Raw genomic sequence first — 14,399 nt, 5'->3', positions numbered from 1 at the left:
ATGAAGTCCTTGCCCATGCCTATGTACTGAATGGTATTGCCTAGGTTTTCTTCTAGGGTTTTTAATGTTTTAGGTCTAACATTTAAGTATTTAATCCATCTTGAATTAATTTTTGTATAAGGTGTAAGGAAGGGATCTAGTTTCAGCTTTCTACATATGGCTAGCCAGTTTTCCCAGCACCATTTATTAAATAGGGAATCCTTTCCCCATTGCTTGTTTTTGTCAGGTTTGTCAAAGATCAGATAGTTGTAGATATGTGGCATTATTTCTGAGGGCTCTGTTCTGTTCCATTGATCTATATCTCTGTTTGGTACCAGTACCATGTTGTTTTGGTTACTGTAGCCTTGTAGTATAGTTTGAAGTCAGGTAGTGTGATGCCTCCAGCTTTGTTCTTTTGCCTTAGCATTGACTTGCCAATGCGGGCTCTTTTTTGGTTCCATATGAATTTTAAAGTAGTTTTTTCCAATTCTGTGAAGAAAGTCATTGGTAGCTTGTTGGGGATGGCATTGAATCTATAAATTACCTTGGGCAGTATGGCCATTTTCAGGATATTGATTCTTCCTACTCATGAGCATGGAATGTTCTTCCATTTGTTTGTATCCTCTTTTATTTCATTGAGCAGTGGTTTGTAGTTCTCCTTGAAGAGGTCCTTCACATCCCTTGTAAGTTGGATTCCTAGATGTTTTATTCTCTTTGAAGCAATTGTGAATGGGAGTTCACTCATGATTTGGCTCTCTGTTTGTCTGTTATTGGCGTATAAGAATCCTTTGATTTTTGCACATTGATTTTGTATCCTGAGACTTTACTGAAGTTGCTTATCAGCTTAAGGAGATTTTGGGCTGAGACGATGGGGTTTTCTAGATATACAATCATGTCATCTGCAAATAGGGACAATTTGACTTCCTCTTTTCCTAATTGAATGCCCTATATTTCCTTCTCCTGCCTGACTGCCCTGGCCAGAACTTCCAACACTATGTTGAATAGGAGTGGTGAGAGAGGGCATCCCTGTCTTGTGCCAGTTTTCAAAGAGAATGCTTCTAGTTTTTGTCCATTCAGTATGATATTGTCTGTGGGTTTGTCATAGATAGCTGTTATGACTTTGAGATACGTCCCATCAATACCTAATTTATTGAGAGTTTTTAGCATGAAGCATTGTTGAATTTTGTCAAAGGCCTTTTCTGCATCTATTGAGATAATCATGTGGGTTTTTGTCTTTGGTTCTGTTTATATGCTGGATTACATTTATTGATTTGCATATGTTGCACCAGCCTTGCATCCCAGGGATGAAGCCCACTTGATCATAGTGGATAAGCTTTTTGATGTGTTGCTGGATTCGGTTTGCCAGTATTTTATTGAGGATTTTTGTGTCAATGTTCATCAAGGATATTGGTCTAAAATTCTCTTTTTTGGTTGTGTCTCTGCCAGACTTTGGTATCAGGATGATGCTGGCCTCATAAAATGAGTTAGGGAAGATTCCCTCTTTTTCTACTGATTGGAATAGTTTCAGAAGGAATGTTACCAGCTCCTGTTTGTACCTCTGGTAGAATTCGGCTGTGAATCCATCTGGTCCTGGACTTTTTTTGGTTGGTAGGTTATTAATTATTGCCTCAATTTCAGAGCCTGTTATTGGTCTATTCAGAGATTCAACTTCTTCCTGGTTTAGTCTTGGGAGAGTGTATATGTTGAGGAATTTATCCATTTCTTCTAGATTTTCTAGTTTATTTGCATAGAGGTGTTTACGGTATTCTCTGATGGTAGTTTGTATTTCTGTGGGATCGGTGGTGATATCTCCTTTGTCATTTTTCATTCGTCTCTTTGATTCTTCTCTCTTTTCGTCTTTATTAGTCTTGTTAGCAGTCTATCAATTTTGTTGATCTTTTAAAAAAAACCAGCTCCTGGATTCATTGATTTTTTGAAGGTTTTTTTGGGTCTCTATTTCTTTCAGTTCTGCTCTGATCTTAGTTATTTCTTGCCTTCTGCTAGCTTTTGAATGTGTTTGCTCTTGCGTCTCTAGTTCTTGTAATTGTGATGTTAGGGTGCCAATTTTAGATCCTTCCTGCTTTCTCTTGTGGGCATTTAGTGATATAAATTTCCCTCTACACACTGCTTTGAATGTGTCCCAGAGATTCTGGTACGTTGTGTCTTTGTTCTTGTTGGTTTCAAAGAACATCTTTATTTCTGCCTTCATTTTGTTATGTACCCAGTAGTCATTCAGGAGCAGGTTGTTCAGTTTCCATGTAGTTGAGCAGTTTTGAGTGAGTTTCTTAATCCCGAGTTCTAGTTTGATTGCAGCGTGGTCTGAGAGACAGTTTGTTATAATTTCTGTTCTTTTACATTTGATGAAGAGTGCTTTACTTCCAAGTATGTGGTCAATTTTGGAATAGGTGTGGTGTGGTGCTGAAAAAAAAGTATATTCTGTTGATTTGGAGTGGAGAGTTCTGTAGATGTCTATGAGGTCCACTTGGTGCAGAGCTGAGTTCAATTCCTGGATATCCTTGTTAACTTTCTGTCTTGTTGGTCTGTCTAATGTTGACAGTGGGGTGTTAAAGTCTCCCATTATTATTGTGTGGGAGTGTAAGTCTCTTTGTAAGTCACTCAGGACTTGCTTTATGAATCTGGGTGCTCCTGTATTGGTTGCATATATATTTAGGATAGTTAGCTCTTCTTGTTGAATTGATCCCTTTACCATTGTGTAATGGCCTCCTTTGTCTCTTTTGATCTTTGCTGGTTTAAAGTCTGTTTTATCCGAGACTAGGATTGCAACCCCTGTCTTTTTTTGTTTCCATTTGCTTGGTAGATATTCCTCCATCCCTTTATTTTGAACCTATGCGTGTCTCTGCACGTGAGATGGGTTTCCTGAATACAGCACACTGATGGGTCTTGACTCTTTATCCAATTTGCCAGTCTGTGCCTTTTAATTGGAGCATTTAGCCCATTTACATTTAAGGTTAGTATTGTTATGTGTGAATTTGATCCTGTCATTATGATGTTAGCTGGTTATTTTGCTCTTTAGTTGATGCAGTTTCTTCCTAGCCTTGATGGTCTTTACAATTTGGCATGTTTTTGCAGTGGCTGGTACCGGTTGTTCCTTTCCATGTTTAGTGCTTCCTTCAGGAGCTCTTTTAGGGCAGGCCTGGTGGTGACAAAATCTCTCAGCATTTGCTTTTCTGTAAGTATTTTATTTCTCCTTCACTTATGAAGCTTATTTTGGCTGGATATGAAATTCTGGGTTGAAAATTCTTTTCTTTAAGAATGTTGAATATTGGCCCCCACTCTCTTGTGGCTTGTAGAGTTTCTGCCGAGAGATCAGCTGTTAGTCTGATGGGCTTCCCTTTATGGGTAGCTCGACCTTTCTCTCTGGCTGCCCTTAACATTTTTTCCTTCATTTCAACTTTGGGGAATCTGACAATTTTGTGTCTTGGAGTTGCTCTTCTTGGAGTATCTTTGTGGCGTTCTCTGTATTTCCTGAATTTGAATATTGGTCTGCCTTGCTAGATTGGGGAATTTCTCCTGGATAATATCCTGCAGAGTGTTTTCCAACTTGGTTCCATTCTCCGTGTCACTTTCAGGTACACCAATTAGACATAGATTTGGTCTTTTCACATAGTCCCATATTTCTTGGAGGCTTTGTTCATTTCTTTTTATTCTTTTTTCTCTAAACTTCTCTTCATGCTTCATTTCATTTATTTCATCTTCCGTCACTGATACCCTTTCTTACAGTTGATCACATTGGTTACTGAGGATTGTGCATTTGTCATGTAGTTCTCGTGCCATGGTTTTCAGCTCCATCAGGTCCTTTAAGGACTTCTCTGCACTGATTATTCTAGTTATCCATTCGTCTAATTTTTTTCAAAGTTTTTAACTTCTTTGCCATTGATTCGAACTTCCTCCTTTAGCTCAGAGTAGTTTGATCTTCTGAAGCCTTCTTCTCTCAGCTCGTCAAAGTCATTCTCCGTCCAGCTTTGTTCCATTGCTGGTGAGGAGCTGCATTCCTTTGGAGGAGGAGAGGTGCTCTGATTTTTAGAGTTTCCAGTTTTTCTGCTCTGTTTTTTCTCCATCTTTGTGGTTTTATCTACCTTTGGTCTTTGATGATGGTGACATACAGGTGGAGTTTTGGTGTGGATGTCCTTTCTGTTTGTTAGTTTTCCTTCTAACCGTCAGGACCCTCAGCTACATGTCTGTTGGAGTTTACTGGAGGTCCACTCCAGACCCTTTGCCTGGGTATCAGCAGCGGAGGCTGCAGAACCGTGGATATTGGTGAACTGCAAATGCTGCTGCCTGATCGTTCTTCTGGAAGTTTTGTCTCAGAGGAGTACCCGGCCATGTGAGGTGTCAGTCCACCCCTACTGGGGGATGCCTCCCAGTTAGGCTACTTGGGGGTCAGGGACCCACTTGAGGAGGCAGTCTGCCCATTCTCAGATCTCAAGCTGCGTGCTGGGAGAACCACTACTCTCTTCAAAGCTGTCAGACAGGGACATTTAAGTCTGCAGAGGTTATTGCTGTCTTTTTGTTTGATCTGTGCCCTGCCCCCAGAGGTGGAGCCTACAGAGGCAGTCAGGCCTCCTTGAGCTGTGGTGGGCTCCACCCAGTTCGAGCTTCCCTGCCGCTTTGTTTACCTACTCATGCCTGAGCAATGGCGGGCGCCCCTCTCCCAGCCTGGCTGCCACCTTGCAGTTTGATCTCAGACTGCTGTGCTAGCAATGAGTGAGGCTCTGTGTGCATAGGACCCTCCGAGCCAGGTGCAGGATATAATCTCCTGGTGTGCCATTTGATAAGCCCGCTGGAAAAGAACAGTATTAGGGTGGGAGTGACCCGATTTTCCAGGTGCCATCTGTCACCCCTTTGTTTGACTAGGAAAGGGAATTCCCTGACCCATTGCGCTTCCTGGGTGAGGTGATGAGGTGATGCCTTGCCCTGCTTCGGCTCACACACGGTGCACTGCACCCACTGTCCTGCACCCACTGTCCGGCACTTATGTTTTTAAGCAGGGGAGTGGCATGATTTGATTTTTATTTTAGGAAGTTACTTCCTATCCTTATGGATTGCTATTAAATAATTTTTTTCCCTAATCAATCTCCGTTTCATGGTGAAGAGAAATATTATGATTATAGATGTTTTGCTTCCCTTCAAAAAGATCATTGATTGCTTTCAGTAAAAAAATTTTTTCAACTACTTGACTAATCCTCCTGGACATTTCCTTGCAATAATCTATTTCATATAATCTGCCACTACTTATATATTTCCTTTAGCCACATTGAGGAGTTTCTGCAAATCTTGAACTCTGTAGTCTAGCTTTTAATTTCAGTATTATTGATTGTTTTGTAAACTTTTTTTGGCATTTTATGATTAATACTTGCTTTAAAATATACTTTATATAAATTAGTGACATGATCAATGTACTAATGAACCTGTGGAAACCTATTAAAGAAACTAATATTTCCTAACTTATTTTGAAACATTTTCATATAATATAAATCTTTACATTGCCAGGAAAAAAAATCAGAATTTCAAGAAGCATATGTAAAGCTTCCAATAAAACCTATCATATAGTAAATAAATAAATGCTAATTTTCCTACTTTATCCTGCTCTGTTAGTGGGTATTAAGCTAATTGGGATGAGCTAAAATGGATTATGTAAAGTTGGATTTTAAGGTGAATTAGACACAATTTGTAGAACACAGAAATTTAAAGTATTAAATATGCAGAGATTTTGTAATGATAAAATTCAAACTCTTCTTTACAGAAATAACACAAAGAGACACAAGTTATAGACAGTATCTGTGGGTAATACACAGTTGCTGATCTGCTTACTATTAAAATCAAGAATCAAGATGTGATACAGGTTTCTTAATAAACAGCATAGTAAACCTTTCAATATTGATTATATTTAAGTGTCATACATAAAGTTTTTTCTCAAATTAATACTTCACTTAACAGAAAAAATCGCAAATGTACATGAGCACTCCCCTCCACCCACACATATATTATAAATTTCCATTATTATTTCTTAGATATTGCTTTCAAGAAACCTGGAGAAAGGGATAATTTTACATTTTGGTTGCAAAATATTTTCTAACATTTATCTAATGATATATACTGCGGAGAGCAATACATAATTATTTCTTTGGGCAGTTACTCATGGATTATACTATATTGGTAATAACTACCAGATATGGGACAAAATCATATATATCTTTACTTAAGCTACCCGATCACTACAGAGTAATTATCAAACTATCAATTTTATAGAAAGTCCTAGTATTCAATTATTCTCTCATAATATTCCAACTTTCACATTTAATCTTGTTTATAGAAACACTAACTATAAAAAAGACTTGGTTCTTAAAAATTGGTATAGAATTTCATGTTCTGCTAACCAAAACAAAACAAAAAAAATGAAAAATGCCCCAAACTAAGATTCCTTTACACTTTAAAAAAATATATATTTGTTTTATTAAAAGGAATATGTGGTGTTGGAGTAAATATTCGTAATTAATCTGAGAGAAATATTATACTCATTTGGTTTATTTTCTATATATACACACATATACTTCAGAGTTTCTATTATTCATTTCTTCTAAAATACATGTATTCTATTATTTTTCTAGTCAATTAAAAAAACTCTCTTTGTTGCAGTAGAGAGGGAAGGGTCATTGATTCCTGATTTTTCTCTTACACAGCTTTTAAGTTTTCCTTATTCTCATGCAATGGGAGTGACTATTAGTATGCACTGAAAACTTAAATAATTACGTGTGAAAAAAAAAACTGGCAACTAGCAACTACCCACCTAGCAACAACCATGTTTCAAGTAAATTTTTAAATGGCTAGACTCATTCTTAAACTCCATATGAGTTTCTAGAAATAAAGGCAAGAGCTACTGCATATAAAGAGAAACAGGCAGGAAGTCGAAGATGAAAGTTAATATCTTTAGCTTGGACATGTGATTGTGCATCTTAGGTCTTTAATCTGACAATCAGATACAAGCCAGGAAATAATTCATGAATCTGGAGAAATACTGGAATTAGATGTTGAGGTTTTCCTCCTAACAGAATACCAGTTTTGCCCATTATGAACCCTGGTCCATAGCTCTCTGTGGGAGCTGAACCCGTCCTCATCTCCAACAGAGGGCTTATTGGTCACCCAGTTCTAGCCAGTTAACTTCTAGGAAAGGTTCTCTTTAACTTGAGAAAGTTATTTCTTCTTATTATTACAGAAGAACAGTTTTGGAAACGGAGTGACTGGCCATCACATTGGAATCATGTGAAAAGCAAGTCTCATATTAAAACTCAGCCTGTGAATATCAGAGTGGAGAGACAGACGTAATCTAGGTATTTTATGAGAAATCAGTTAAGCTTTTCCATAAACATACATCCATCTGAAAACCCATCCTATTCTTGAACTTCCTTTTATTTAACCTATTTCATTTCTTTATTGCTGAAACTATTTGGAATTAGAATTTCTGGTTATTTGTACCAAAAGCATACAAAATTATAGGTATAATCATAATATAAATCCATACAATTCAGATAAAGATTCTTCTATTTAGGAAGGTAAAAACTTAAGTGCAGAAGTTTATTATTTAATTCTAGACAATAAAAATATATAGAATTATTATTTTACTTTAGCCCATCATTACTGAAAATAATCTCAGTATTTATGCTTTCTTCACAAAGCTATTCTGTGCTTGCTATAATCATTATTCTCATCTGTTTAAAATTTTTGCTGAGGGAAGTGTAAAATAAAATCTGTACTTATATATTTAAATAGAAAACACCACAAATATGATTGAAAACACTATGCAAAATATCTTCCTGACTTTTAAAAGTCTATATTTAACTATAAATTTCCAAGCACATTTAAACAAAAGCAATTATATTTTCTATTAGATAGTGTGTTAGTCTGTTTTGTATTGCTATCAAGAAATACCTGAGGCTGGGTAATTTATAAAAGAAAGAGGTTTAATTGGTTCATGGTTCAGCAGGCTGTACCAGCATAGCACCAACATCTGCTCAGCTTCTGGTGATGCCCTCAGGAATCATGGTGGAGGTGAAGTGGGAGGCAGGGTATCACATGGCAAGAGCGGAAACGAGAGAGAAAGGAAGTACCACACTCTTTTAAACAGCCATATCTCATGTGAACTCAGAGTGAGAACTCGCTCATTACTGTGAGGATGGCACCAAGCCATTCATGAAGGATCAGCCCCAATGATCCAAACACCTTCCACTTGGCTCCACCTTCAACATTGGGGATTACATTTCAATGTGGGATTTGGAGGCGATAAACATCCAAGCTGTAGTATGTGCTTTCAGATGCTTAACAGAATCATGTATCGTGCTAGGTTCTTGGAATAGAATGATAAATCCAGCATACTCTCAAGTACTTTACAATTGAATGCATATATGAGTTTCCATACAAATAATTAGTCACATAATGAAAAAGCCACTGAATTTTTTAAAATTTAGTCTATAAAATACATATCTTAATAATATTAAGGAGTTTTTGAGTTTGTTATTGTCAGTTAGGTGATATGTTTCTTTCTAAAAGCTATAAAATAATATGAAAAGACTTCAAAATGTTGTGAAAAATGGTATTAGATAAAAATTTTAAAAATAAGCTTTATTTCTCAACATAAAACTCATCAAGGTCAACACACTTTTACAAGCAATGATACCAACAATTTAGTCCATCTCTAAGGAAATGAGTGTCCTGGGACTTTACCCATGTCAATGTAGCCTTTTTACTTTATTAACTGAAGAAAAATAAAGATTAGAAAACAAAAAGAAGTCAGAAAGAGGCAAATCAGAACTATAAGGTGGATGCCTAATTATTTTCTATTGAAAATATCACAAATTACCCCTAATTTCCTGAGAGGAATAAGCAGGAGCATTGTCATGGTGGAGTAGTACTCTCTGGTGAAGCTTTCATGGGCATGTTTCTGCTAAAGCTTTGACTAACTTTCTTAAAACACTGTAATAACAGGGACATGTTATCCTTCTTTGGCCCTCCAGAAAGTCAAAAAGAAAAATGTCTTGAGCGTCCCCCAGAAATCTTTTTTAATGACTCTATTAGTCCGTTTTCATGCTGCTGATAAGATCATAACTGAGACTGGGCAGTTTACAAAAGAAAGAGTATTATTGGACTTACAGTTCCACATGGCTGGGGAGGCCTCATAATCATGGCCGAAGACAAGGAGCAAGTCGCATATTATGTAGATGGCAGCAGGCAAAGAGAGAGATTGTGCAGAGAAACTCTTGTTTTTAAAACTATCAGATCTTGGAAGACCCATTCATAATCACAAGAACAGCACGGGAAAGACCTGCCCCCATGATTCAATCATCTCTCACCAGGTTCCTCCTACAACAGGTGAGAATTATGGGAGCTACAAGATGAGATTTGGGTGAGGACACAGAGCCAAATCTTATCATTTCACACCTGGCCCCTCCCAAAACTCGTATCTTCACATTTCAAAACCAATTGTGCCTTCCCAATAGTTCCCCAAAGTCTCAACTCATTTGAGCATTAACTCAAAAGTCCACAGTCCAAAGACTCACCTGAGACAAGGCAAGTCCCTCCCCACTATGAGCCTGTAAAAGCAAAAGCAAGTTAACTCTTTCCTAGATACAATGGGGCTACAGGCATTAGGTATATACATCCATTCCAAATGGGAAAACTTGGCCAAAACCAAGTGGCTACAGGTCCCATGCAAGTCCGAAATCCAGCAGGGCAGTCAAATTTTAAAGCTCCAAAATGATCTCCTTTGTCTCCATGTCTTACATCCAAGTCACACTGATGCAAGAAGTGGGTTCCCATTGTCTTGGGCAGCTCCACAACTGTGGCTTTGCAAGGTACAGCCTCCCTCCTGGCTGCCTTCGTGGGCTGGTGTTGAGTGTCTGTGGCTTTTCCAGGTGCACAGTGCAAGCTGTCAGTGGATCTACCATTCTGAGGTCTGGAGAATGGTGGTCCTCTTCTCACAACTCCACTAGGCGGTGCCCCAGCAGGGACTCTGTGTCGGGGCTCCCACCCAACATTTCCCTTCTGCACTGCCCTAGCAGAAGTTCTCCGTGAGGACCTTGCCCCTATAGCAAACTTCTGCCTGGGCATCCAGATGTTTCCATATATCTTCTGAAATCTAGGCGGAGGTTCCCAAACCTCAATTCTTGACTTCTGTGCACCCGCAGGCTCAACACCACATGGAAGCTTCCAAGGCTTGGGGCTTCCACTCTCTGAAGCAACAGCTCAAGCCTTGGCCCCTTTTAGTCATGGCTGGAATAGTTAGAACATAGGACATCAAATCCCTAGGCTGCACACAGCGGAGAGACCCTTAGCCTGGCCCACAAAACCACATTTTCCTTCTAGGCCTCCAGGCCTGTAATGAGAGGGGCTGCCATGAAGACCTCTGACATGCCTTGGAGATATTTTCCCCATTATCTTGGGGGATTAACATTCAGCTTCTCATTACTTATGCAAATATCAACAGCAGGCTTTAATTTCTCCTCAGAAAATGGGATTTTCTTTTCTATCTCATTGTCAGGGTGCAAATTTTCTGAACTTTTATGCTCTGCTTCACTTATAAAACTGAATGCCTTTAACAGCACCCAAGTCACCTCTTAAATGTTTTGCTGCTTAGAAATTTTTTCTGCCAGATATCCTAAATCATGTTCCTCAAGTGCAAAGTTCTACAATTCTCTGGGGCATGGGCAAAATACCTCCAGCCTGTTTTCTAAAACATAACAAGAGTCACCTTTGCTCCAGTTCCCAACAAGTTCCTCATCTCTGTCTTAGACCACCTTAGCCTGGATTTCATTGTCCATATCATTATCAGCATTTTGGTCAAAGCCATTCAACAAGTCTCTAGGGAATTTCAAACTTTCCCACATTTTCCTGTCTTCTTCTGAGCCCTCCAAACTGTTCCAACCTCTGCCTGTTGCCCACTTCCAAAGTCAATTCCACATTTTCAGGTATCTTTTCAGCAGTGCCCACTCTACTGGTACCAATTTACTGCATTCATCTGTTTTCGTGCTGCTGATAAAAACATACCTGAGACTGGGCAATTTACAAAAGAAAGAGATTTATTGGACTTACAGTTCCACATGGCTGGAGAGGCCTCATAATCATGGTGGAAGGCAAGGAGGAGCAAGTCACATCTTACATGTATGGCAGCAGGCAGAGATAGCTTGTGCAGGGCAACTCTTGTTTTTAAAATCATCAGATCTCATGAGACCCATTCACTATTGCAAGAACAGCATGGGAAAAACATTCAATCATATCCCACTGGGTCCCTCCCACAATACATGGGAATTGTGGGAGCTACAAAATGAGATTTGGGTGGGGACACAGAGCCAAACCATATCAATGATGTTTGACCTTAACTGGTCCACTTTTGCTCTGACTGGACCAATTCCACCTCTTGATAGCCATTCCTTTGATTGTGCTTTGTGTTCAATATCATACTAGTGGAGCCATGTTTCATCTCCTGTTACAACTCTTCAAAGATGTACTTCAAGATCTTGTTCTTATTTGTTTAAAATTTCAATTGAAAGCTCTGTTCTTGTCTACAGCTGATCTGGGCACAACAGTTTTGACATCCCCTGAGTGGAAAGTTTGCTCAACTTTAATTTTTCATTCAGAGTTGTGTAACCTGAACCAGTTGAGATGTCAATAGTGTTGGCTATTGTTTTTATTGTTAATTATTGGTCCTCTTCAGTTAGGACATGAATATGATTAATTTTTCCCTTGAAAATTGATATGGATGGTCAGTCACTAAGGACTTCATCTTAAACCTAGTCTTGTCCCTTCTTAAAACAAGTTTTTCACTTGTAAACTGTGAATTTCTTTGGGGCATTGTCCACATAATTTTTTTGTAAAGCATCAATGATTTTACCATTCTTTCACCCAAGCATCATCGTAAATTTGGTGTTTGTTCTTGCTTCAATTTTAGCAGAATTCGTGTTCCGATAGGGGCTGTTTTCAAACAGATGTCTTATGCTTCTTGGTAACTCAAATATATTTGTTCAGACATGTCATGATGAGTGAAATTCATCTATAGTTTTTAAATAATACATATTTTATGTGAACTTTTTGAAGACCCCCTGTATGTAATAGATTTTTTTTAATTTCATCAATATTGGGTATAATCTTGTTGTAATGTTTTTGAAAACATTTTATGCTCTTTCACAATTTGAATTTTAAATCAAACTGATACATGACTTTATTCTCAATTTGTTAAAATAAATGCCTGAAATCTTTAAAACAATTTCTTGTTGTTTAAAATGTTATTGTATTATGCTTTTAACATCACCATTGAAACGCTACATGGGGAAAAAAAATATGTCCCTATCATTTAACAACTGAAAAAATTAGAATGTCAAAATTGAAAGGACGTTGTTATTTTTTCAGTCATTAATTTGTGCTTCACTAATGAAGTCAGTCCTTGATTAAACACACACACAAACACACACACATATACACATGCTTTTATGTCTATAAAGTGCAAATGTTTCCTGGCACTATTTTGAACCTTCTTATTTCCAGTGAAAAAAATTAATTTGAGGCTTAGCTGGTTATTTCTTTAGAAATTGTTACAAGTTTCAAATTGTAGCAAAATGAGTAATTCTAAAGCTTCATTAAAAATTCCAAATAAAGACAGCACACATAGGATATAAAATTTCTTGAAGTTTTAAAGTACAGATTCAAAAATGAATATTATCCTATGATAGCAAACTAAAACTCACATGGTTTTATAAATAATATTTTCTAGTAGTTATAAATAATACATAATTCGAAAGTTTTAAATGAGAAAGAAAGCTTGTGTTGGGGAGGTCATGAGAATAGCAAAAGAAGAAAGGAACTGGAAGAAAAGTGATATTCAAATCCATTGTTTCAGGAATCATTAGCCAAGAACAATCTAGTATTTATCAAGCAAAAAAAAATGATTTAATAATAATATAAAGTAGTTAACAACTTATTCAAAAATAAGATAACTTGGTTTTATTAATCACATATTTATAAATTTAAGAAATTTAACTGTGGAGTATTTTGCTCAAAGTATCTTCATTTTTTTCTGAAAATCTACAGCTAATTAGAATATCATTCAGAAGGTGAGAGTTGTTAAGAAACTCATATAATTTAGAGTGTTAATACAAAAGGTTAACAACTTCTATGCCTCTCAATAATCTCTAGCATTCCCTCACAAACCTCCCAAATCAAATTATTAACAATATTAATCATAATTTGTATCAATACCTTATATAAAGAAGAAATAAGTACATATTTAGAAAATGTGCCCTTTTCTGTTAACCTGTAACATAAAATCTAAATAAAAGCAGTGTTGAAGAGTAGTCATCTTGATTTCCTTGCCTTACAATGAGATTTTATCATGAAGCCATCAAATACAAAGAAATCATGACAAAACTGCTATGACTATTCCAAAGGAAAGAAGTGCCTGGGCTTGAAAGAGGCAGGAAAGAGATGTACGAGCCATTAGAGAAAACATATGCTATGTTAATAATGTGAAACCTAGGTACTGAATATTTATTTCAACCTAAATTGTATTTTCTTTCTGACTCCACAGATTTCAGTTGTGTTCGTTATTATGGAGATTCCTATCTAGAATTTCAGAATGTGGTTTTAAATCCACAAAATAACATCTCCCTAGAATTTCAGACCTTCAGCTCCTATGGACTTCTGCTGTATGTCAAGCAAGACTCAAATTTAGTAGATGGATTTTTTATTCAATTGTTTATTGAAAATGGTACTTTAAAGGTAAGTTATTCAGTTCACTTAATTTTTAAAAAATTACAAAGTTGTTCTAATTACGTGCTTCATTGGTTATTTTCAAAATAAAATTTAAACTTAACTCTATATTTTATACTCACCACCAGGATGTCTCTTCCTCTACTTTTATAATTTCTCTCTACATATATATGAACCAACAACAACCAAGTATTTTTAAGCAAAAAAACTGATTTGATAATAATATAAGGTGGTTAACAACTTATTCAAAAAATAAGCTAACTGGATTTCATTAATCACATATTTATAAATTTAAAAAATATAATTGTCAGAGTATTTTGCTCAAAAGGTCTCTACTTTTTTCTGGAAAATATACCTAATTAGAATATCATTCAGAAGGCAAGAGAGTGTTGTTAAGAAGCTCATATACTTTACAGAGAAAAATTTACACTAATACTGATAGATCAGTTTATAGATATTTAGATATTAATATTTCAAACAGTACATGATTTGAATTAACATTCATTGTCTTTTTTTCTCCTTATTTTCATCTTTTCCTCTACTTCTTTATTGACCAGCTTCCCAATTTCTTAATTTCCCAATGATAATAATTGTTACCATTTTTATAACCTTAAGGGCGGGTAGAATCTGGGAAACCCTAGGGAATC

At 36.7% G+C, this 14,399-nt stretch overlaps 1 protein-coding gene across 1 annotated transcript in view; it reads left to right on the top strand.

Annotated features, from left to right (window-relative positions):
- Positions 1-14,399, top strand: part of LOC129037901 (protein eyes shut homolog) — a 359,551-nt gene that overhangs the window by 297,658 nt on the left and 47,494 nt on the right. Inside the window, exon 6 of the mRNA XM_063666298.1 lies at positions 13,571-13,761. Coding sequence (XP_063522368.1) covers positions 13,571-13,761 — 191 coding nt within the window. The remainder of the gene's footprint in view (positions 1-13,570; positions 13,762-14,399) is intronic.

This window comes from Pongo pygmaeus, chromosome 5 (genome assembly GCF_028885625.2).
Source record: "Pongo pygmaeus isolate AG05252 chromosome 5, NHGRI_mPonPyg2-v2.0_pri, whole genome shotgun sequence".
NCBI lineage: Eukaryota > Metazoa > Chordata > Mammalia > Primates > Hominidae > Pongo > Pongo pygmaeus.
The sequence above is the reverse complement of the archived record's forward strand: the minus strand, read 5'-3'. Positions and strand labels throughout refer to the sequence as shown.